The sequence below is a fragment of the Lygodium microphyllum genome, chromosome 29, assembly GCF_053477565.2.
Source record: "Lygodium microphyllum isolate KBCC chromosome 29, Lygodium_microphyllum_v1.1.10, whole genome shotgun sequence".
Classification (NCBI taxonomy): Eukaryota; Viridiplantae; Streptophyta; class Polypodiopsida; order Schizaeales; family Lygodiaceae; genus Lygodium; species Lygodium microphyllum.
In genome coordinates this window covers 47,745,187-47,770,862 of record NC_141163.1, presented here as the reverse complement: position 1 = coordinate 47,770,862, position 25,676 = coordinate 47,745,187, and the positions used below count along the sequence as shown (strand labels likewise).

Sequence of the window (25,676 nt, the reverse complement as noted above, 5' to 3'; positions counted from 1 at the left end):
TGGCCCATGAACCCATGGCTCAAGCATCCACTCTCTTTCTCATTAGGGTTCTCATATGGTAGTTATTAGGGTTTCACATTGATACCCTTGTATGTCATGATCAAAATGAGTCTTGCAGTTCTCATATTCTAGAATAGTCAATGCCAACTAATCAAGGTTCTTCAAGTTGAGTCAAGAATTTCATTAGCAATGTTAGAGCAACATGGTTCATGTCAAACTTCAAATATCTAATGCTCTGCATGTTACTAGTATTCTTAGGTCCCTCCAAGTACACCGATGCCACTCCACTAGTAATGCAATTTCATTCCTTGACTAATTTAAGAATCTAGGAGTATCTTTCAAAATGTTGGTGCTTTTACTAATATACGAAGGCACACCACTATCAAAACAGTAGAACTTATTCAGATGGACACAAGAAGCCAGGATCAGCATCCATTCACAAAAGGAAAGCATTGCTTCCTTATTATACAATTCTCATCCATGTTCACAACAAAGAGTAGAGGTAAAAAATCGTAAAAAACCAAGCACTTTGAAGTTCTTATAACAATTCACCCACATATACAACAAACTGTAAAAGTAAAAATCCCACAACAACAGGGACTCAGAACTAAATCTATGAACAGTCTAGACTCCATATAAAAATAACAACATACCTTGTTGGTCAATACTGGTGTCTTCTTTGACTCCAACCGAGCAGCCTTCAATAAAGTAACTTTTGTTGGGACAGGTGATCCAAGTACTGTGGTAACAAAAACCTGAAATATAAGAACATGTCAGATAGTTTATATCATGTCAATCAAAGATAGTCCTCAAAGCTTCCACCAAGACAGCAAAAAGTGGTAACTTTCAGAGTGACATGGCAACAAATGTCATAGAAATCAAATTATAGACTTGGATACAATTTCCTTCCTACAAATGCAAGCACGTGACATCAAGAACTTCAAACATAGAAACTAGCCAAACGTTATCAAGGATGCAACTAAAAGTTGTCTTCACATTAACCTACAACCAGCCTGCCACACACATAGACATGAAAAATTCATGAGCGTTAAAAAATGGTCTATTGGGAATCATACTAGCCTCAACTAATAGCAAGTTAGCAGCATAAGGACCTCTTCTAAGGTCGTGAGAAAGTGGAGGCCAGATGGGTGAAACTAAGGGGTGGTTTTTGAGAAAGATGCACAAAGATATGTGCTTATTTTTCTTTTTAATTTAAGGTTAAGTGATTCTTAACCTCTTCTTATCCAACAATCAAAGAAAATCCAAAGGGACCTTGAGAATTTATTGGACAACACTAACAAGACATACTAAATCCCCAATCTCTTCTCATAAATATCACAAAGAAGATTAGAGTGGAGATCGTCTCTACTTCTATAGAACATGAAATACCTTCACAATATGGATTTTTATTACTAATGATGGGTCATGCTTGGGATGTGATAGCAATGGGGTTAACTTGCTGCCTCAAAAATTTTCAAGAATCTATAAGAGAAGAAAGAGACTAGCAATAAATTATTACCTATGCACGTACCACAAGACTACAAACAAAGAGTGAGGAATTTGTGAAACAATTCTCTTTTTCGGAAATTCAAAATGCCGATATAAGGAAGTGTTCTCGTAGGTTTGTGTATAGTTGTATAATGATCTCATTATGGTGTTGTTTTGGTATATTTTACCTCTCCACAACCACATTCTATTTTAACATATCAAAGACCTCCAACTTTTAGAAAACAATTTTATACTTGATTTTTAGGTATAAAAATACATGGTCAAAGCATTGGAAGGTACATTGTTATAAGAAGAATGTGGAACTTTCGTAACTTTGGATGATTCTTATTTGTGTGGAGTTGAGAACAAGGATTTAACATGAAGTGTACAAAAACATGATGAATTGGCTATAGACACCAATCCAAATAAAGGTCATGATGGATTATGAAAGGTTACTATTAATTGTTGGATTTGTTTGAAAATAGAAGTTACAAACATGTGTAACAATAAAGAGGCCAAAGGAGGTTATTCATAGAATGATTTTTCTAGGTATTGGCACCATCAAACGAATGTAAGGACAATAAATCCATTGAGATTTCTCTGCATGGTCATTACCATTGCTACCATTAATGCCTCTAACTGTCAAAGCATGAGAGATACATGAAGCATCTACATTCTTTTTGTTGACCTCTTCATTCAACAATGCACCCTCTATATCCTACAATTTCAGCTCATCAAGAGGTATATTTGCATACATAGCAGTACAGAATGTGTCCCATGACTTGGGCAATGTAACCAATAATAACAAGGGAGGAAGATTGTCCTTAAGTTCAATCCCTTGCAAAGACAAGAGGTTGAAAATAGAATGAAACTCATTTAAGTGGATAGACATGGAAGTCCCCTCCTTCATATATGTAGTAGTTTTGGAGATGTTGGTTTTGTAGGTAGTTGGCTTGGATCTCTACACTTTGCATTTGCCTATATACGAGGCTTACACTCATGAATAAACAAGCATTCTAGTTCTTTCGACTTTGCTATCTCCCTCTTCATTCTCCACACACGGTAACCGCGCAACGTTTCACCTCCGAAACATTTCAAAGTGAAACACCAAGTGAAATAGTTGAATAATATATATATAAGATGGTTTTCTTTATAAATAATCGGTCGCAACTTACATATTTATACGAGGCGAATCCTTCCATGTCAACAAATGATGTCTATCCTATATGCAACGTGTCTCTAAAAACTCTCAAAAGAGCAAGAAAATTTGGTTTTTTTTCCAATTTAAAAATGTGGTTTCAGTCAGCTGTTTCACTCAGGGTGTTTCACGTTTCCCTCAAATGTTTCAAGTGTTTCGCATTTCAATGTCAACAAAGTGCATTTTGTGGTTACCATGCTCACAAGATTTGTCCATTTTGGTTTATAGATAATCATCATCTATGCTTGGTCTCTCACTTGGAAGATTAATCACTCTAAAGCTGTAAGTTTGGAAGATCTACATCAACATGAAGACTTTCACCATTACATTGGTTGGCATGTTCCAAAAGTTTTATTGGAATCTCACTACAAGAAGAAACTCCATAAAATTCTTACTAATGAACACAATCATTATTACATCCTTTGACATCCAAATGGATGCTAGTAGCATTGGTCACAATGGTCATAAAGTATCCCTAGTGTGAACACTCATCTAGATGTTCCAAGGATGTAATAATCACTCGACTTTGCTTGGACTTATATGGAGGAATCTCAACCTCAACAACTGCTCAAGGAGATTAAAGAAGACTCAATACAAGATACCAACCAGCAGGCAAAGAAATTATTGCAATTATTAATCTTGATATTGAATGGACCTTATGAAACACTCCTAGTAGCCAAAAAATCTCCCCCAATTCGTAATGAATGGCCCAAAGCACCCATGTAATAATCGCTACATTACACATCCAAATAAATCCAATCTAGGACAAATAAGGCACGCGTGGAGTAATAGTCTAGTGGCACATAGCCATTGATTGTTTATGATTAGTAGATTCATGATTCTGTCAAAAGTGGTGCAACAATGGAAGCATAAACAAGTGCTAAAATAAACTGCGGAACACAAGATAGAAGAGAAAGAAAACAGAAGAACACTACAATAGAAGAAAACTCAAAGATGTGCTTAGGAAATGAAATCCGCATACCAAACACAAGAATGACACGTACAACAATGAGTCTCTGGCTCCTAGGCCCTATCACCGGCTCCCTCTCTCCACAAAATCTGTAGATAACGATGTGTCTAAATGAGAAGGGAGCCATGTATATAAAGAAGAAAATAATGTCAAAATAGGGGCAGGTCAGCCAGCATTTAATGCTAGTCGGCTAGCATAAATGCCCCAAATAAGCATCATAATAACTATAATAAAATGCCTAAATAACCTAGCCATGCCCGCATAGGTCAGACTCACACATGAGTTGTTTGGACTACTAACACCCTCTCTCATATCATGGGTGATCTAATACAATACAATGATACAATGATAAAGGCTAATGGTAGTCCATACAACAAAAAACCACCAAAGTAGAACCATGGATACCCAAGCAACAGATGATCAAGCCACCACCAAGGTGCCTCGAAGAGAACCTGATATCGATGTCAATTGTACCAACTCCTAAAAATAGAGAAGAGTCGTAGCAGATCTCTATGTCCATTAACAATGTCTCGCAGTAGCATACAAGACCATCCTGTCAAAAATGCCATTGAACATATGTGCCCATGGATTCTCTGCCTTTGGCCAAGATCACCAAAGTGTCCCCTCATGTGAGCTTGAACAAGGAGCCAATCCTGCTCTTTGTCAAATAACCACCTCATCATGAATCCCGATGTCAATCCCAACTCCAAGATTTGAACATGCTAGACCTTGGTCAATGCGTCAAGGACACGTCTCTCTAGAACCCATGCACCTATATACATGTATAGATGAGGCTCAATTGTCCCATCTCACACTCTCTCTTTGGCACTAGAGTGTCGTGAGGAATGACCACATCATCTGGACTAGAAAGCAACAAAGAAAGGGGCAATCAAGCTCTTTGCTCGATCTGAAAAAGTGGACCCCTTGCGTGCCTTGGACTTTTCCTTAGCTGAAGGATCAGAATAGGAATTTGAGAAAGAGAATGACTCATTGGAGGAGTCTGCATCCCGCTTCGTCTTCATCTCCTTTTTTCGAGAGGCTACTAACTCCTTGCAGTCCTTTCACAAGTGGCCCTTCTTACCACAATCCTAATGCATTTGCCAACAATTACTCTCACCAATCTTGGGCTTTCTCATGACCAAATTGTCCCAATCACCACTCTAAAATGCTGAATAAATCCATAAAAGTGATTGCATATTCACGAAACATTGTATGCATGTCCAAATACTAATGTGCACTCACATGCATTGATCACTGCAGTATGAATCAGCTATGACCAGTTGAATCCCCAAAAGACGTACACAAAGCAAAGGAAATCCAAGAGCGCAATTGACCATCACTATAGTGCATTAGTGTTTGCAAAGGGCAATTGGATTCTCGCGTGTGGAAAAGGAAAAGCTTTGAAAGAAAAGGCAAAGAGAGCTTGTTCCCTAATGGAGGTGACAAAAATACCCTGCAGGCACGACACTCATGTGCTAGACAACTGAGCTCTTGTGATATCATCAAATGGTTAGATTCACAAAAACAAGCTACCATTAGTCTAGGAGTCTAATGATTACCATTTTGATGATTGTACATTTGTGGTACATACAACAACAATAGTGTTGCTTGCTTGCTTAGTCACATGGCCATCTAGTATGCCACATTGGATCTTAATTGCATGCAATTGGAATCGTTTGCAATCTTTCAAGAGGGGGACATATCGTCAAAATGAGTAATGTGAAAAAACTTTCAATAATTCAATTAGCATAAGGTCTAATTCTGGTACCCCTAGCTCTAGGCATGGTGACAATTGCACAAGCAATGGACGATATGGCACTAGAAGTGAACGATGCGGCGTTGGGCTTACAGTAGATAAGTATAGGCTCTATGGCACAAGGGCAAGCCAAAGGGTCAAGGTTTAACACAAAACTTCCATTGAATTGAAAGTTTGGTCCTTGGAATTAAGTTACATTGAAAGTCTCAACCAATGAATAATTGTTAAATTCCACCAACCCTCTTCTCATTTAATGTGACTCGTGGATTTCTCAAGCACAGAATGCATTAAGAAAGGCACACATTGGCTTGCTCCCTGTGTGTGTGTGTGTGTGTGTGTGTGTGTGTGTGTGTGTGTGTGGTAGATGCCTACAATCTGAAATCTTAGAACTGGGGGAAGAATTGAATACATTAAAGAAAAAAGAAATGAACATGCAAGAAGAACTACAAAAAGAGAAAGAGGCTTTGAAGGCATGTGAAAGGGAGGTTCACTCATGGGCAAAAGTGGCAAAGACAACACAGAAGCACATAGAAAAAGCAAGCTCGTGGATTGAGATAGTAAAAAAGAATAAGGGAGCATCAGTGAACAAGACTAAAGTAATGAATGCTACCTTGAAAGAAAAGGCTAGGAGACGGGCTCGGGTTTTACATGTACAAGTAGTAGGATGGGAGGAGAAGAGCAGCCCACAAGAAGATGCTAAGACACGTTCTGACAAAATTGGGGCTTCAGACGTACCTATCGTCACTGCTTGGAGAGTGGGGAAAGAGGACTCTAAGTCCAAGGCTCTAATTCTTCGCTTTGAGGACATAGAACAAAAAAAGGCCTTCCTTTCCAAGAGAAGAGCCCTCAAGGGTGAGAAGATTTATTTGGATGAGGACCTTACCCCAGCACAAATAGCGCATCACAAAGAACACATGCCCAAGGTATTGGAGGCTCGCAAAGAGGGAAAGTGGGCTGTTTATAGGGATGGACAAGTCATCATCACTAACAAAAGGACTTCATGACAGTACGAAGCCTATGAGACACTTCGGATGTCAATATGGAATTGTAATGGAGCCCTGCACTTGGATGTTGGTATAGCAATGTACACAGAAACACACCCATGTAAAGGTAGCCGACTACCAGATGTGCAAGGATACAAGTGGGAAAGTGCATTTCGTCCAACAGCTAGAAAACCAGGAAGCACTAGGGGTTCTGGAGGTGTGGCCATACTATACCGGGAAGACCTCAAAGGGATAGTGCAAGTAATGAAAAGATATGATGATGCACGATATTTATGGATTAGGATACATGCAAGAAGACCACATGATATATTCATCACAATATGCTACTTTTCTCCTGCAAATTCTACCTATGCCCACGAGATGGATCTCCCTTTGATGTACTTTATGAGGATATCATGAGATATGCTAGCATTGGGGACATATTATTAGTAGGAGATTTCAATGCACGCACTGGAGATAGACAGAGTGACTTGTATATGCATGATAAGGCCATGTTCAAAGAGATCGACATAGATGAAATAGGCCTATGCAAGAGAGCCTAAGATAAAGAAGTGAGTACCTATGGGACACACCTATTGACTTTGGGAAGTGCACATAGACTAGCCATCTTTAATGGTCTGCCACAATGGCCAAGATCTGACAATTTGACATGTCGGAATCACAAAGGAGGGGCAAGTACTGTGGACTACTTAATAGGCTCACCAACATTGATACCAGACATCCCAAACTTTAAGATATCTAAGAGACCAATTGGCATAGCAGCAAATCATGCTATTTTGACATTCATACTCTCTTGTGTACATATGAAACATGAAACACCATACCTCCCTAAACATCCCAAATACTACTTTACAGAAGACACCTCACACATCTACAGTGGTTCTTTGTAGAAGAGTTTACATATATTGGACTTGAGTAGATCATTGGAAGAATGTAGAAGGGATTTAGCAAAGGCCATACATGGATCAACCATGTATGCATTCCCACACACCTTGCCCCGATATAGACCCACACGATCTACTACTCCCCAAAATAGCTAATATGATGATGAGTGTACAATCACCTGAGTTCGCTTACAAAGAGAAGTGGAGCTAGGCACTCAGACACATCGCCAAGCAAAGGCGTTCTTCAAACCCCTTGTGCAGAAGAAGAAACAAGACTACTTAGCGAAAGCTGAAGCAGAGATATATCAGCTATTTTTGGAGAGGGATGGCAAGAGCGCATGGAAGATGTTTTATAAAAGACAGCCTCCCATACAGATTACATTACCAAATGCTTGGCTTGACTATGGGAGACAAATGTATGACCTGCCAGGACAGCCACCTATGCAGCCCCCACAAGCTTATAGTCCAACACAGTGGTCTTTCTCCACATGGAAAATGGTTAGGTATGCAATTTATAGATTACAAAATGGGAGGGCACAAGATGAGGATGGACTAGTAGCAGAACATTTCTCGCATGCCTGTGACATATTAGCACCCATATTAGCACATATGTTCAATAGAGCAGTATATGATGGTTTCCCTATGAGTTGGTCAGAGAATACTATAATTCCGCTATTTAAAAGTGGTGATCCCCTGATTCCTAGAAACTACAGGACTATAATGATCGGTCATACTTTGGCCAAGATATATGGATCTATATTGGACCATGAACTCAATGAGTGGGCTGAAATGCAAGGCAAGAGAGCACAAGGACAGGCAGGTTTCAGATGAGAATATACCACGCTAGACCATTTTCTCACACTTAGAGCCATAATTGAGGAGGGTCGAACTCGAGACAAGAGGATCTAATGTTGCTTTGTAGACTTTCGCAAAGCTTTTGATACAGTGCCTTGTGCGCGTATCATGCAGAGATTGCAAGACATTGGAGTACCAGAGGGTATACGATGGGGTGTCTATGCATTATATGAGGCAGTGACAGGTCATGTACAAGCACTTGGGGAGCTATCAAAGAGGATTGACAGTACCATAGGAGTGAAACAAGGATGTCCACTTTCACCCACATTGTTTGGTCTATACATAGATGAAGTGTTTGATTACATAGACTGAGGAGGATGAGCTAGAGCCAGGGCAAGGGTGTTGATACCGATATTATTGTATGCAGATGATATTATTCTCATTTTAGATTCATTAGAGGGATTGCAATGCCATCTAGATGCTTCACACATCTTCTATAGAGATAAAGACCTCACAGTGAACCTTGAGAAGACCAAAACCATGGTTTTCAATACTTCAACAGCATGGATAACAAGATCTATGTACCAATTCACATTTGGAGGAGACATACTGGAGCATGTGAGGAAATATATCTATTTGGGAGTCACCTTCTCTAGCCCACGTTTTTCCTTGAGAGGGGCATCAGAGGCACTTCTGGAACGTGGATACGCAACACTAGGGGGCACTCGAGAGTCAATATGCTCACATACAGTTCCAAGAGCCCCGCATCAAACCCCAGTTGTTTGACACCCTAGTCACACCTACATTACTATATGGAGCAAAGGTATGGGGTTGCAGCTTGTACCACAAGCATCTTAGCCCACTCATTGATCAGATTGGAGTAGAGAGGGATTATTATGATGGTTGGGATAGCATGGAAAGGCCATTGATCATGATGATAGCACGCATGATTAGGAGTAAGCCCTCCACTCCACATCCCATTCTCAAAGCACAGCTAGGGGTAACACCTATAGTTACGGAGGCACTCTTCAAGGCACTCACCTTTTCACACAGACTATAGAAACTTCCACACCATAGATACTCTAGATTGGCACTAACCTCATCTAGACAACTAGCAACAGGAGGCAAGAAGAACTATTGGTTTTCACATATGGCTATTTGGATGAGCCTACATGGTTTGGATATTGGCCATCTTCCACCTTTGGATTATAGCCTTGACTGCCCTACACTTTCTCTCAGCCAATCAAAGCTAAACCAGGTGATCAAAGCTGATATCTAGAGGATTGAGACAACAAGGACATGGATCCATCCACCACTCCCTCTAGGATCGAGAATGGAGTTCTACAGGAGTCATTTCTTGTGTCTCTCTGATGATGGTTTCACTATTCGGCCAACATATATGGACACCCATCTCTCACATAGCGTACAGGTTGCTATCAAACAAATTCGCACCTCCTCACATAGACTTCAGATGGAGGCAGGTAGATGGACAAATACCCTAGTAGAGGATAGGACTTGCCAACTTTGTGGTCGAGAGCCTAAGACGGAGGAGCACTACATATGCAGATGCACAGTATACTATGACATACGAGGACGGTACCACTCCCTCTTCCATGATGGATTTGGACCCCTTCGTCGCGCCATGGAGTACAAGGACCAGAGATGCCTAGGTCTTTTCCTCCTGGAGCTCGAGAGGCCTCGAACTGCACTATTGTGAGACAAGAGGCCAGCTCATCCAGAGGGACACACACACAGAGAGCAGTGACGGACTTCTTCTACAAAGCCGACCCTACTGACACTACTAGCCTAGCAGAGATAGAGCCACCCCTCCAGACACCTTACAAGCCACGCCGTGGAGTCACATTGTATAGAGCCATTTCCCTTCGTCGAGCACAACGACCTCACCTACCAGGACCACGTCCAAGGAGGCCACACCACAATCGGATTAGAGTCATTATCATGAGACACCAAAGGCTCACCACCAAGCATATCAGTGAAGCAGCTAGGGACCGCATCATAGCTGAGATCATGTGCATATCTTGAGATCAGCTACAGCCCATAGTCTCCACCACACCTTTGTACATGATTCTATCAGATCTGCTTCTCCTTTCCTTTTCTTTTCTTTTCTTTTTCTTTTCTATCAATGGAACAACACTACACATGGTTCAACCCTAGTATAGTCCCATCGTATAAATATTTTCAGTATTGTTTCATAGGCCATCCACTTATTTGTAATGTTATCTTTACCTTACTAATGAGATGACATTAGACATGGATGTACTCTGGATTTTGTCTCATAGGCGACATTGGCCTTATGTAGACATTAATATATATTTCTTTCTTTTCTTCTTTCTATGTGTGTGTGCACGCGCACGTACCCAGTCAATTCTATTGCATGTCTCAATTGACATTTGACTAGCTCTTCAAAATGCTATCTAAATAATCAATTCCACCACCTACTTGTCTCCTAGTTGAACTACCTCCCATTAGGGTAGCCGCTACCATTTGAGGGCAATGGACTTTCCCTTAGATGGCCAAGACAACATTGCAATAACAACCCCTCAGCCCTATCCCTATTTCCACCAATTTTTTCTGTAGATTGACTTCTATGGATAGTCAATGACCTTAACAACATCATGACTCGACTCGTTAACCGCCATTGAATATCCTAAATGGCTCATCCCTCAAGTCAGTCTGTAAACCCCAAAAATAGAGCAGTAAACGAGACACTACTTTGGCAAATCCTCAGTGCATCCCATACAACTCTGTCCAATTTTTCCCTGCTGCACTTGCCACCAATTGCTTTCACCAATGTTGGCTTTTCTCATGACAAACGCCATATGGCACTATGACATAACAAATGCTAGCATGATTTAATGTTGAATACACCCATAATGGTGACTGAATGTCCATGAAACATTACGTGCATGTCGAAACATTGCTGTACACCTCTGATCTACTCTGATAAGCTTAAACCCTGTTTCACCCCTAGTCAACAAACCCTAATTTAGCACTAATCAGCAAACTCTTTGCAAGCACAAAAGAGAAAGGAAGGAAGGAAGAAAGAACATTATATTAACATCTGGTGGAGGCTAAAACTGACCTAAAATCAAGCACATCAATCATTATTTGTACATTCCACTTCAGGTGCCAAAAAGGCATAATGAACTGGAATTAAAAGAAAAATAAACGAAAAATAAAAGTAAGCTCTAAGGTCAACCTATCATTATAAGATAGGAATATAGCATGTCAAAAGGTCCACCTAAACATTTTCAAATGGTCACTTCCCTTCTGCCTTGGGTATCCAAAACTCTACAATGCAATGACAGCTTGATCATGTCTGTAGACCGCCCATTTACCCTATCTTCGCGCTCCATGTACTTTAGCCAATCTTGTGGTGTGTGTGTGTGGTCATGTTCTAGCAATGATCCCATGCAAACAGTTCCACATGATGTTGCCTTGGATCACCTCAATGCTGATCCAGGCTATATCGCCATAAACCATCCCTGATGCTCCAAATAACAAATCAATGGAGGAGATGATGAATAGAACCTCTTGCAAGTGGAAAAATGGCTGCACACAGCCAATACAATACTGGCCCATGCTCTCTGATTCTCTGAAATGACTATTCCTCTTCCAGATTCGCAAAACTCAGACTTCTCTCAGCCAGCCATGGCTTCTCCCAGGCTTGCATGCCTCAAATGAGATAGATGAAAAGAGAGTGGCAAGTTTCACTTGACCAGAATTCATGCCAAAACATCCCAACTTTTGCCTTATTTATAAGGCTTTGGGACTGCCCAAACTTTCAAATGGTTGCTCAAACATTTTGAATGGCCAGCCCAAAAATTAAATTAATTTCTGGCTACCCAGTCTTCATTTAATGTAGTTTCAATTTTTCTACTTTAGAAACCCACCATTTCAAAGGTTCTAAGCCCAATCTTTGGTTTTGTCCTTGTGCCACAAGGCCTAGACTTTGCTCACCCCATGCCTTGTGTTCATGTCCTTCATTGCTAGTGCAATGGTCACCTTGCCCATGTTGAGCCACTAAAACCTGCCTCCAGTCCCAAAAAGTATTTTTCCTATTGTGTATAACACAATAGACAGTTGCATGAAACACAAGGCTGCTTCTGGCTCCAACAGTTTCAATGAAAGGGGCTCTGTGTCCACACCACTCTTCCTTCTCACATCCACAATTGCTGCCATCATTCTTCCCAGTCTACCACAACCAGTCAGCTGCTGTTTAGAGGTTTCATCACCCCGCTTCAGCTGCCACGACCTGGTTTACAGCATCCACATCACTGTCAAACATCAGACGACCTGACCTGCTGCTGTTGCCAACAGTCCCTCAGGAGTCAGCCAACAAACCTGTTTTAGAGCAGTTTGGACCACTTTGCAATTAAGGTGCATTTTGGCTAATGCATAGTTAAACTAAAAACCAAACAATTTAAGTCATCATGAGAAGGCCATATTAATGGTAATCACCATAAGACCAATCCACAAGCTCAGAGGCAGAACAAAAAGATGTGTTTTTTTCTAGACCTAGCAATAATTAATTCTATATGCAGGTGACAATTACAATTACACAATTAGAAAATAATATATGCATAGTAATGTGTATAATTAAAGTAGGATAACAATGAGCATAATCACAACACATATAATATTGAAAGGATGCTAATCAGTACACTTCTAGTTCTTCTGAGGGTCACTTGAAAGGAGATGGAATCATCCTCCCCATGGATATCACGGACTTCTTCCTACATTACCCGTGTCATGATAGGTGCAGAGCAACATCTAGATGCAAATTCCAAGTACTTGACTAGAAGAAAGCCAGCAGGCTAAGTTTCTATCCCCTGTCGCTACTTCCGACCACAAACAATCAACAACTATGGACAAAGCTTGACCTATGCCTTCAGTCGTGGCATTAATTAAAATGGGCAGGCGAAAGTAAAAATTCAAAACATGCCAAAAACATAAACCATGCACTGTTTACATACCTCAAGGATATCCTTTGATGTCAAAGAGAGAACTGATGATGAAACTGACAGGACCAAAGGCAAATATAATCTGGCCAACATAGGCAACCACAACCACCATCAACAGTTTTAATAAGGGACTGAAACACAACAATCTAGTTGCAGACATAGATGCAGCAAAAATAAAAGATGGCCTTCAGTTACAGGAAATCCTACCTATTTGCTTCAAGTAAACCCAACGCATCCAGCACATGGAATGCATCAATGTTAGCACTGGGTATACCAACACTTAGAAAGAAGTTAGCAATCCCAATAACTTTCTCAGCAACAGCATTAACCTGGCCCCAAAAACCCAAACAAATTGTCATATAGCACACCTAAAGCCCAGATTGCTAGTCTCTGCAAGACAAAAGGACATACCTTGAGTTTTCCTGGAGACACCGCAGCATATGCAGTCACACCACGGATAACACAGGAAGTGGCTACTATAGAACCACCAGTACCACTAAAAGAATCCACATTTCTTCCTTCAAAATACAGTGTGCCATCATCTGCACATCAGGGTAAATTGAAAATTTCCAATCAAACATACAAAACATGTACAATATTAGTATATTAACATGTATGCAGCTATACATAACAAAAGCAGCCTTGGAGTGTACAGATATGAATTTTTTCATGAGTCCTAGATAAATTTGCAAAATGTATACATCCAATATATGCATGCATGTGTATTCTTCAAAACTCTGCCCTAACACAAGAAGCTGTGGCTTCACATTGTTGCATTTACATGACAAAGGCCAAAGAAGGCATGGCCAAAGTGAATTTCAAATTTGATATAGCCTTTAATGCACAACAGCATATGGAAACCTCTAATTTTAGAATTTCTAAATCAGAGTTGTAGATTCCTTTGATGGAGAGGTATGTGTGAGTTTGGTTTTAGGACAAGCAGGATGGCCTATTTAAATGGTACTGGAATAGAAGCCTCTGATGCCAATCTGAAATCCCACAATGTTTGGCAGCAAATGCATGCTCCCTCTTAACTTCATCAACTCTAAAAACCCACCCAATTTGTGGCCTCAAAACTCAGCATGTGTAAATGTGGGCTGAGTCTCCAAAAGTTCAGACACTCATCAACTCTAAAAACCCACCCAATTTGTGGCCTCAAAACTCAGCATGTGTAAATGTGGGCTGAGTCTCCAAAAGTTCAGACACTCATCATAAGGATCCCAAATCTATCTATGGAACTTCTCCACAACAAACAAACATCCTGATGTAGTCAAATAACAAATTCTTCTTCCTCTACTCCAGCAGTAAAACTCCCCAAAGAAACAAGACTAGGTCAACCACATGGCAAGCATAATCTTTAATCTAACTGCATCAGGTAGCAATATCTGCATTTCAACGAACATCAAGATTCAGGCCTCCTTAGAAATAAATGCTGGAGTAAAAGACGTGTGTGTGCACAGAAAAAAGCACGCTATACGATTCCATCATCCTCATCTGTTTTAATAAGAAACAACCCAAAGCATTTTGCAAGAAGCTAAAGCATTATGAAATGGCAGTCCAAGACCCAAACAATGAGTGAAACAAGCAATACAACAACCAAGTGACAAAGCTCTTAATGTCTCCCAAGGACTTGGTGGGGCCGCTGGCTCAACAAGCAAGAGATGACCATCCTGCTAACACTCCTCCAATCCAAAGTGGGTTTGAATACCTCTATGGAAGGCGATCAAAGAACCAAAGGTGATGGAAAAGTATTCACAAAGAGATCTCATGTGTTGTCCTGGGTAGTAAACTAGATAACTTTCAGTTCCTTGTCAAGAATGCACTTCCAAAGACAGTGGTGCTTGTTCTTCATGTGCTTTGTGAGAGCATCTTCACAATGGCCAGGTAGCATCTGCCAACTTACTCTAAGCCTGCTGAGGCAGCTTGGACTTGGGAATAATGAAGAAGTAGAACAGCATGTAACATACCAAAAGCTGAAATTTCAGTACATCATCATTGTGAAAGCAAGAGAGCCTGCAGTGGATGAAATACCTCGTTCCTGCAGCAGCCCCAAATCTGTCATCTGAACTCCTGATACATCAGTTCCTTTTACAAGCAATGTGCTCATTGTGGATTCTTGTAATAAGATTATCAACATAAGAGAATGATGAAACTAACCGACCCAACATCCAGAAACAGGGCAGATTTCCATCATAAGCCTACCTTGGATCTGTTAGGATTATACGATGGATCCTAAAGATGGTAGGAGAGCCAAGAGTTTTTCTCCATATTGATGGCATCGTCTTCTTAGTTTTTAGGAAAATTAACAGAATACCCCTACAGTCTGTAGAAAATTCCCAAAATGCTCCTCAAATTTCAAATATTACCAAAATACCCTTGGATATACTTTTTCTTAAACTGCTGACCTTTTTCTCCATAAATCATAAGCTGTTGTATCTCCTTTGTAAATCCATAACAGTTATTGCTCTATTGTCCCATAATCATAAAGCACAATTATCGTCATAGAAACTTACAGATACAATGTTGAAATTATGAGGCATGTATTGCAAATTTTCACAATTTTGAGGGGCGGATTTTTGAACAAATTGGAGGGGTATATTGAGAAATTGTAACAGCTTAAGACCCCTACTTCTGCCATCCTCGCACTTCTGATGTTATGCAACACTTTCAGGACAAAAGAGCTGATAACAGATTTCTAAAGCATGAGATCAGCTTTTAGCCAACAGACTGGATTTTTTGACAATCTCATATATTGAGTTTTGTCAGCACATTGATTGCTACAGAATTCCACATTCATTTATGAAAACACTTCTCTCATTACTTAACAGGTAAATGAAAGTATGTATTCCCAAAGTCATTTGGGTATTCCCACAGTCATTTGCAATCATATAAGATCCATACCATAGCTCTTAACGGATTCAAAAAGCTTGCTTGTTGTGGCCTTCAACAAGTCCACCTGCAACAGTGAACAACTTCTGTACTTAAGATATTGCAATGCAGCACCCCACAATTGTCAGATCCAAAAGAACAAGAAGCACCTACTGCTGACTTTTCAATCTTAGGACCCGCAATTCTTATCAAACTGGCAAGTGTTTCCATTGCAATTCCTGCAAGATCAATGCAGATAAATATTCAAACATGCTTATGGATAACTCAGACCAGCCACATACATATTATTTTTTCATCTGGCATACAACAATCTGAAGTCAAAGTTTGAGCTACCAGATTTTGCACTTCATTTAAAGGTGAGAACTAATCAGTCAGTAATAAGTATATTATAATGCTTTATTCCACTGCCCAAGTTCTCATTTGAAGACTTAATATCTAGCATCAATATTTAGGAACATTGTTCAATACAAAATTTATATAGAGCGATGGCAAGTTCTTTGTGGGAATTTCCAAGTACTTGAAAGACAGTACATAATTGCACTAGAATGCAAGTTTCAATGACCACCTCTTAAGAAGAACGACCTAAATTCTTTGTGGGGGATTTATAAATATTTAAAGTTTATGTAACCAAACTGTCGACACATTAGAACAGAAGATACAGCTAATAAACTCCATCAATAAAAGGTTGCAAGTCCAAAAAGCCCAATCAAATACGAACCTTGACAAGTACACCTAAACCAATTATCAAATAGAACCCCTGTTTCAAACTGTGAAACCTTGACAAATTCCCACATCTAATCATCCTAAATATGTGCTTTAAGCTCCTGAACATGCATGTTCAATTGTGTTTTCATTTTTGGCCAACAGCCAATGGGCTTTAGTTTGTTAGCTTTCATTTCTAGCATAGGCAGAAGGGACAGCTCTCCTAGTCCCACGAGATGCATAAACGCAATCCCCTACCCAAAATGTGGAAGCCCGCAACAAAAATACCAGAACAGAAATGTTTTAAGAACTCTCAGACGCATTTTGAGATCGCCACTTTTGCAAGGTTCGTTTTAATTTAGTTTTGTTGTTTCAGGGGGAGACCTTGAGCTTTACTGATCCAAGTTTCTGATTTTTGGCCAATAGGCAATGTCTTTCAGTTTGTCAACTTTCACTTCCAGACTTTAAAAACTCTTTTTATCGCATGCATTTGCATGCCTATTTCTCTTCATTAAAGCCATCTATAGTCAAATGACATACAGTCACATAAAGATCTGTGTAACTATGAAGGTGGTACTGGCTCTTAACTCTTGTTCACAACTAATAGCTACTAAATAGAGAGTGTAATGTGTGTGTTTGCTAATGTAAGCATCTAACTGTGTAAAGGCTAAAGTAGTAGCTTGTACTACAACAAAACACACACATTCATATTTATTTATTTATTTATTTATTTATTTATATTTTTTCAGTTCTTGTTTCATCATCTTGGACCAAGGTCAAAAATCCATCTTGTAGCTCTAAAACATGTCTATGTTTCCTTGCTTCATAAACTCCTGGCAACTAGGCCCCTATCCCATTGCTCGTACCATCCCCTCATCCAGCGACCCATGTTTCTGATTTTTGGCCAATAGGCAATGTCTTTCAGTTTGTCAACTTTCACTTCCAGACTTTAAAAACTGCTTTTATCGCATGCATTTGCATGCCTATTTCTCTTCATTAAAGCCATCTATAGTCAAATGACATACAATCACATAAAGATCTGTGTAACTATGAAGGTGGTACTAGCTCTTAACTCTTGTTCACAACTAATAGCTACTAAATAGCGAGTGTAATGTGTGTATTTGCTAAGTAAGCATCTAACTGTGTAAAGGCTAAAGTAGTAGCTTGTACTACAACAAAACACACACATTCATATATATTTATTTATTTATATTTTTTGAGTTCTTGTTTCATCATCTTGGACCAAGGTCAAAAATCCATCTTGTAGCTCCAAAACATGTCTGTGTTTCCTTGTTTCATAAACTCCCAGCAACTATGCCTCTATCCCATTGCTCATACCATCCCCTCATCCGGCCCATCCTCTACCTTGTCCCCTTGTTAGATGGACCATTTTTGTTTTCACCAAAAAAAGGGTAGAATTTTCTTCCCAAAAAAAGGCCCAATTTATCTTCTCTTTGTCTTTCATGCACATCCTCAAGCCTCACGCCCACACAAAATCAGCCCACGTTGTACACTCATGTCAGACACAAAATAAGCCCTTAGCCAATATCTCTCTTTACAAACACATACTCTTTTTTGTTGTGCAAACAAGCATAAACAAACATGCAAACAAACACTTTTCTATGATTGTTGATAGACCATACTGTAACAATTAATGGTGGGAATGTAGATATGAGAGAAAACTATAATGTCTAACAGCCAACATCTTTAATGGTGCACACACCAACGCATGCTCACGAACTCCTGCTTGCTAGTAGCAAGTAACTATTAAATAGTCAATGTAACATGTATGTTTAGCAATTTAGCATCTAATTATGTAAAAGCTGAAGTGGTAGCTTCTACTAGAACTACGCACGCACACACAAAAAAACATAGATTTATATGTATACACGTACTTGTGAAGGAAACAGCTAGGGTTTGCACTGAGGACACATAGAGTATACGACCACGACAGAAACACAAAGAGACAAACACAGACATAGAGGGCAAAACTCAAACCCTAAACACAAAACTCAAAACTCAAACACAAACACAAGAAGGGAGAGAGAGAACACAGCTCCGAAGCGAATGAATGCTGTAAATGAATGTAAGAGTGTACAGTGTGCTCAAGGGCAGAGCAATGTCAAAGTGTGACGTCCACCGAAGACGGATCCCAAGTCTATAACCAGCAGTCGGAGTGTAGGAGTGCTGAATAGTGAATGGTAACAAGCTGGTCACCAAAACGCAGTAGTTTGGAGGCTGGAAACTAGTAAACGCAACAGTGTACCACCGATTGGAGGCTGGAAACTGTACACAGTCTGCTGTAAACAACAGGCTGAAATAGTGTTTGAGAGTGTCAGGGCCTACAATGCTGAAAACGCAAGCTGGCTGACCCTGGAGATGATGGACAGCAGGCTGAACAGCAGTCTGGGACAGTCTAGAGTTGTCGCCTACAGCAATGGACAGGCTGAAGATAATGTGGCTGCAGTTGATGATGGCTGGACAGCAGATGGAGGCGGGCTGCAGGCTGGAAACTGGGCGCCAACAACAGCAGAGGGTGTGTGGTCTAGTGTAACCTGCAAACAAGGATAATGGTTGAATGGGGACAGCCTGTCTATTTATAGAGTGAAAGGGCATCCCAAAAATTAGGGTTTCCACTAAACTATCTCGAACCACTCTCCATTTTAGGGTTTCCACTGAACTCTCTCGAACCACTCCCCGTTTTAGGGTTTTACTCTAAAAGAGCATTTTTAGTGTGTTTTGGGGCTGTTTAAGAGGCTAATCGGCAAGCAATGCATATTTTAGCTCAACAGCCCCCCTCAGGCTCAAAACTGAGCTGAAACGTTAGGCCAACCATTGTGATGTTTATGTATCCCAAGGTGTCCCATCCCAAAGCAACCAAGGCATCAGACAAAGGGTGCACGTCAGCTGCCCAATGGCCTACCAAGACTACAGAGGCGATGGTTATCTTACCAAGGGAATCCAAGTAGTCACCCCAAAGAGGACAGGGCATCGGACAAAGGGTGCACGTCAGTTGCCCAGTGGCCTACCAAGCCCTACAAAGGAGAATGAAACTACATGGATTTTATTTTATTTTTAATAAGTAAAGTAAATTTGATGGGATGTAGCCGATTGAGTAAAAGTGACCCAAAAGACGGGAGTAGGGAAGGTACACCCAACACATCACAAAACAATACAAGCTAACCCATCCACTCAAGGTGTCGATGACGAGGAAAAATAGGTGGTGAGGTATCCATGTGAAAAAGGATGGTGGTGTGGTAACAACAACCGCCGATGGAAACAGCTTAGGATCCGCGCAAGTGGTGCTCTGCACAATGAGATGCAAAGTATGCTACATGCTGAAGAATGCTCATGCAACAGGTGCCACTTGGACAGCGTCCCTCATGGAAAAATTGTTCACTTGCCCAAGCGCCCTAGTACAAGGATGATGTAATCATACAATGCAAAGGGTAAGGTACAATAAGGGGAAGAAGCCGATGTCAAAGACAAAGTGTTGATGCCTGTAGAATACCAAGAAGGGTAGGAACCCCCTCTCAACCTAGATGTAGATGCCGAAGAAAGAAGAGGAGCCTGATATCGGTCTTCATATGGTGTCGAGAACCATAAGGAATGAAATAAGATGAAGTGGATAAAGTGGATGAAGCACCCCGCTAGAAGAGCAAGGTAGAAGTCACCGCCATGATAGCATCGAGAGAGATGTTGCACAATCCGCCTTAGGAGGGGAAACCGCCATGCTAGAAGAAAAGCAAGCACTCCTAGGATAATGAAACCATGAAAGAAACAGTGCGCATCCCCACGTCTCTAGCCCAGGTAGTACCAAAGCAATCTACAAGTTAGCCCTACACTGAAAGACAAAAACCTTGCAAAAGAGATGAGAATCTACAAACACAAAGGTTAGTGGTGAGATACTCCAAAGCAAAACAGAACAGAAAGAAAATCTAACTCAAAATAAATGCAATGAATGTGTATGTGTATAAGTAAATGCAGCAGAAGACAAAAAAATGGAAAAAGTAAGGATAATGAATCTTATGGGCCCGACTCTAAGAGTGCAAAAAATGAATGTTAGACTGACCTAGGGTATCTGAAAGGACTTAGAGACATGCTAGGCTAAGAAGGTGGCCACCATCATGTACGTCCAGTCGCAGGAATCTGCCAATGGAACGTCTGACAAGGTGGGGAGGAAGGTGGATAGATGCACGAAGTGCAACGAAATTGAAACCTACAGACTAATCAGCCAATCCCTCAGGGGTAGTGAAAGAGATGGACCGCTGAGGCGACTGTACTCGAGCCACATGTCCAATAGCAACAACAACGGGTGCTGGAGGAGTAGATGAAGCAGAAGTGGAGAACGTAGCCCCACTAGACTGTGCAGTCGCAATGGTCTGCTGAGGCTTTTTAAGTGGAAAACCTTGGGCCTTGGAGCGACACTCCTCGTCCACATGGCATGCTCTCTCGCAATGTGCGCAAAACCGATTTTTCTTAGGGAGTTGCTACCAGATAGGTCTAGATTCTTTGGTTCCATATAAGAAAGAGGAGCCACCCTTTGATTGGCTTGCCTTCGTATCTAGCAAGTTCTTGCCACTAGTGGTTGTCCCTCCCGAAGAAGGGGCAACCAACCCCCTCTGCTCTAAATAAGGCCGTGATGAGGATTTTTTGTGGACTTGATCATACAGCCTCATGTAACGCAAAAACTGGCACTCAAACTCGTAGAAGATTGGCAATCTAGGTTGGGAGATGATGTGTTGAATGAAATTACAGTACTTGTCGGGCAACTTATTCAAGAAGAATGTAACATGATCGTCATCTGACTTTGGAGAGCCAACAGTGGTGAACTCAGCAAGTAACCCCCTGTATTCAGCCAGCTTGACTTTCAGATCATCCCCTTCCTTAATAGAGAACTCTTGAAGCTCAAAGTCGAGATTGATGCGCCGAGTACGATCACGATCCGCATAGCGGTTGAGAAGGTGACTCCAATGCTCTGACGCGAGCGGAAAGTGCTATAACTGAGAGTGAAACCCAGGAAGCAATCCCTGCATCAGCTCAACATTGGTTGTGGCATTGCCGGCTCTCCATTGACAGATGTAATCAGGGTGAGCTAGTCAAGGGTCCGGCATAAGCTCTGGACCAATGACCAAGTCCCAAAGACCCTGAGACTCAAGTACTTGTTGCATGAAATTAGACCAAGTGGTAAAATTTGACCCCTTAAAACGTGTCTTATCCGAGAAGGCATTCTTGTCCGTTGCTACAAGATTGGTAGTGCTCGAAGATGGATAGTGTGAAAAAGTGTAGCGTGGGTAGGATAGAAGAGTGGAGTACACTTGGAAATGAGCCTTAGAGTGCCTACCAGGCATGCATGTAGTGTGCAAGGTGGATCCATAGATAGGGATGGGTTGACTAGGCATGGGCATGGTAGCCACATGAGGAACTCAAGGAGGTGGGATGGAAACACAGTGAGCAAAAGATGGAAATCCCTACGTAGGTGTAACCCAAGGAGAGTGTGAAGATGCACCATAAGCTCAGAATGGAAACCCCTGCGTATGAGTGGTCATGGAAGATGTGAAGCTAGGGATAGTGAGGGGGATGCCCATCACAATCGTCCCAAGAGTTATGGGTGTGCTCATTTTCTGAAAGGTGAGAGCCACTGTGTTAAAGGGTTGCATCCCCCCTAATGAAGTATCATGGTGCAAAGAGGTAGAGAATGGGGTGGAGAAGGAAAAGGTGCTCGAAGCGGAGATGGAAGATCCAACCCCTGGGGTGTGTGATGCAGATGTGGAGTGTAATCCAAGGTTTTGGAAAGATGATGAGAGGTGTGATATAAAAGAGGGTGGAATGGAAGGGAAGTGAGAAGTGTGTGTGATATGCTCAAATGAAACAGAAGTTGTAGATGTACTTGAATTTCATCTACTTCGTGAGGCCCCTCTATTGAAGTTCACATACGCAAAGCCATCGGATCCTGTACCACCAACAGTCCATAACTAGCAACTACTTCTTCCATACCTGCTCTCACAAATTGGATTTGCACTACCTGGTAGCTTAGCCACCAGTGGCTCTCACCAACCATGACTCTCAGGCATCAGGTCTGACCAGATCTGCCATAATAGAATGCAAACTCCACATAAACCTAGAATAGTATCTGTACGCAGCCCAAAGTTCCAAACTAGCTGTCACCAGCAACTCAAGGAAGAGAGAGAGAGCTGCTCACACAATCCTAAACAGCAAGCTTACACTGTCCAGAGCAACGCATAGCTGTTATGAGCACAGAACAGTCTTCCAGTCTGGCACATTACAATCCAACATTGAGTGGTGCCTAGGAAAAGTGACAAATGGTAGAAAGCCTTGCAAACTCAGCCTGAGGGGAGAGAGAGAATCCTCCTGCACATGCAGAGAGGAGAAGAATTCTACACACGCAGCCCCTTGAGACTTGAGCATGCCCAGAATCAACACGACTCCATGCAAAAGTTCCATCACTGCTGCTAGAAACTCCATGACTGCCAGCAGCTGCTAGTCTGCATACCAGAAAGCAGCATGACTGCTCCATATATGCACCCCTGATGCAAGAAAAGTAACAAGACTGCAAATCTGCCATATTTATGCCTTTTTCCAGCTTTTCCCACACATTTTGTATAAAAAGTATATTCATCCACATTAGAATACTTAAATCAGGTGTCCTGGTGCCCGAACTAAGTATTTTAATGAAACTAAGCATACCATATAACTATTCAAACAATCAGAGAAGATATATGTTAAACCAGAGTAGCGTCCTCTCTGTTCCCACATGGAGCCACTGCGCACATGATAAAGGGGCCTAACAGCACAGCAATTAAGGCACCATGGAATCAGTACCTCTGCTTGACACACTTCTCCACCCTCCCACCTTACCCCTACATTATAACTGAAGTACTTGTGATCTTCCTGTGTTGAATGGTAAACACTGGCCTTTCACTTATCTTCAATTCATTGTATAGTAACCCAAAACTTTCATTTGTGAAATACATGCACATAGAGCTGCTATTCAAAGGCCTACTAGTCAAAGCATTAAGTGCATAATGTGAATACACTGTTCTCAACTTTAATCAGACAGCCTTGGAACTCCTTAAGATTCAAGGTGCATCTATTGTTCTCTCTCTTTATCTTCTCTCATGCTTAAAATTTTCCTAAACAATTGTCTTTCCTTGGTTCGATGCAGTAGAACCATGAGAAGCAATAGTAAGTGCCAGCTAAAAGAGTGAGTTGAGGTTTATGTCAGAGATTTGTACGTTAAAAACTGCAAGGCCATAAGATGAATTAACTCATACAACACAACATCGGTCATAATTTCCAAGGGAAAGCTGAACAGCTCGGGAACCCATAAATCACTTTTGGTCTAAGAGATCCTCGCCCTTTTGGACAAAGCATACCTGCAGCCTTGGCACTTGATTCAGCATCATTCGCAGAATATTTCCAAGTACCATCAGCTTCAGACAAGTCCTGATGAAAACTTTATGAGATTCCCAAACCATCATAGTTTTATCTAAATCGAATTCAAAGCTTAGAAAATAAAGAAAATATGATACCCTGATTTTATTGAGCATTTCAACTGCATTTTCAAGGGTCAAATCTTCTGTAATCTGATTCTGTTCACACATTGTGTTAGCTCATTCAAGATTTTTTCACAAAAGAACAAAAGAACACTCCTTGAAAAAGACAATATGAAAGAGATGAACAAAATACCTGCCTTATAAGTTCAAACAAATATAAGCAATCAAAGTTTAGAAACCCTAATAATTTGCATACATACTGAAAGAATTTTCCTTTTTGTACAGAAATTTGAAAAAAAGTACATGGTTATACAGACATTTACATAATCAAGAATACCAAAAGAACTTAGTTGTTTGGAAAAAAAAACAACCCTCCCAAAAAAAGGATGGGAAAAAGTAAGAAGGAAGGAAATGGTACGAGTGCTGCCACAACAACTATCTATACATCCAGCACAAAGCAAACTACCAAAGCCCTAACATTGGAGGCTGATATGAGAATAGCTGCTTCAAATGCATAGTGACAACTAGTGCAGGAAACGAAGAAACCAAATGCACAAAATGAGTCGTGTCTGATAAGACTTGGGCTAAATCACATAGCCATGATTTGCTAAACTCACAACCCATTTCTCTTCATTTTGAGCATTAGCTCAGGGTGATGGCACACACTCAACCATGAGCACCATTGAAAAGCTTCTATGGTAATCTAGATACCTAGCAAACATCAGACACAGGATTGCCAAGTGCTCAAAGGCATTTGAGTATAGGAGTGATCTGATGCATCTCTGCTCATAAACTGTGTTACAAGGGCACACCAATTATTGGTATAGTAAGCACTTTTTGCAGCTCAGGTAGAGGACCTGGCTTACGGTTTTTTATATGAAGACATTTAAGGCCATAAGCAACTCTGAAAAGGGAAAACCTTGTACCCTCTCATTATTTGCACATGTTTCTTCTTTGTTCTTAGTGCAGGAATAGAAACATAAGCCATGTTGTGCTACATTTTCCAAGCACCGTGAATGTCATTGCTTTGAAGGAGAACCTGCAAACAACCCTACCTTGGTGAAGTCCCTCTCACTTGATTTGAAGCATCGACACAAACATGCTAAACATGCCAGAAATTTTGAGGCTGTGTGTAACTCCCAATTGAATGCCTCAATAGATATAGTTGTCTTAATCATTAGCTAAAAGTGATAGTTGATTGAATGGAGGAATAGCCAAAACCTTTCAGCCATCTAAACCTAACAGCCATAAACATGGTGGTGAGGATAATTAGTTCCCGTCCTCCTAGCAAGACAGTTTAAAAGTGAAAGGTTCTTGGAACCAAAGCAGTGTGATCATAGACAAAGCTGCAACAATTTAACACCATGGCACCAGCATAAGAAATATGAAAGAACTGAATGAGTTCTAATTTTGGTACCCCTAGCTATGGTCACGATGACCATTGCACTAACAATGAACAATTTGACATTGGGTATGCAATGGGCAATT

At 40.9% G+C, this 25,676-nt stretch overlaps 1 protein-coding gene across 1 annotated transcript in view; it reads right to left on the bottom strand.

The window, feature by feature from the left end:
• HAP6 (ribophorin II (RPN2) family protein) overlaps nucleotides 1-25,676 on the bottom strand; it is a 77,777-nt gene that overhangs the window by 20,029 nt on the left and 32,072 nt on the right. The window contains exons 5-12 of the mRNA XM_087672116.1: nucleotides 24,225-24,284; nucleotides 24,069-24,138; nucleotides 16,123-16,187; nucleotides 15,982-16,036; nucleotides 13,492-13,622; nucleotides 13,288-13,409; nucleotides 13,093-13,162; nucleotides 654-755 (exon numbers count right to left, since the gene is read on the bottom strand). Of these exons, the coding sequence (XP_087528242.1) occupies nucleotides 654-755; nucleotides 13,093-13,162; nucleotides 13,288-13,409; nucleotides 13,492-13,622; nucleotides 15,982-16,036; nucleotides 16,123-16,187; nucleotides 24,069-24,138; nucleotides 24,225-24,284 (675 nt within the window). The remainder of the gene's footprint in view (nucleotides 1-653; nucleotides 756-13,092; nucleotides 13,163-13,287; nucleotides 13,410-13,491; nucleotides 13,623-15,981; nucleotides 16,037-16,122; nucleotides 16,188-24,068; nucleotides 24,139-24,224; nucleotides 24,285-25,676) is intronic.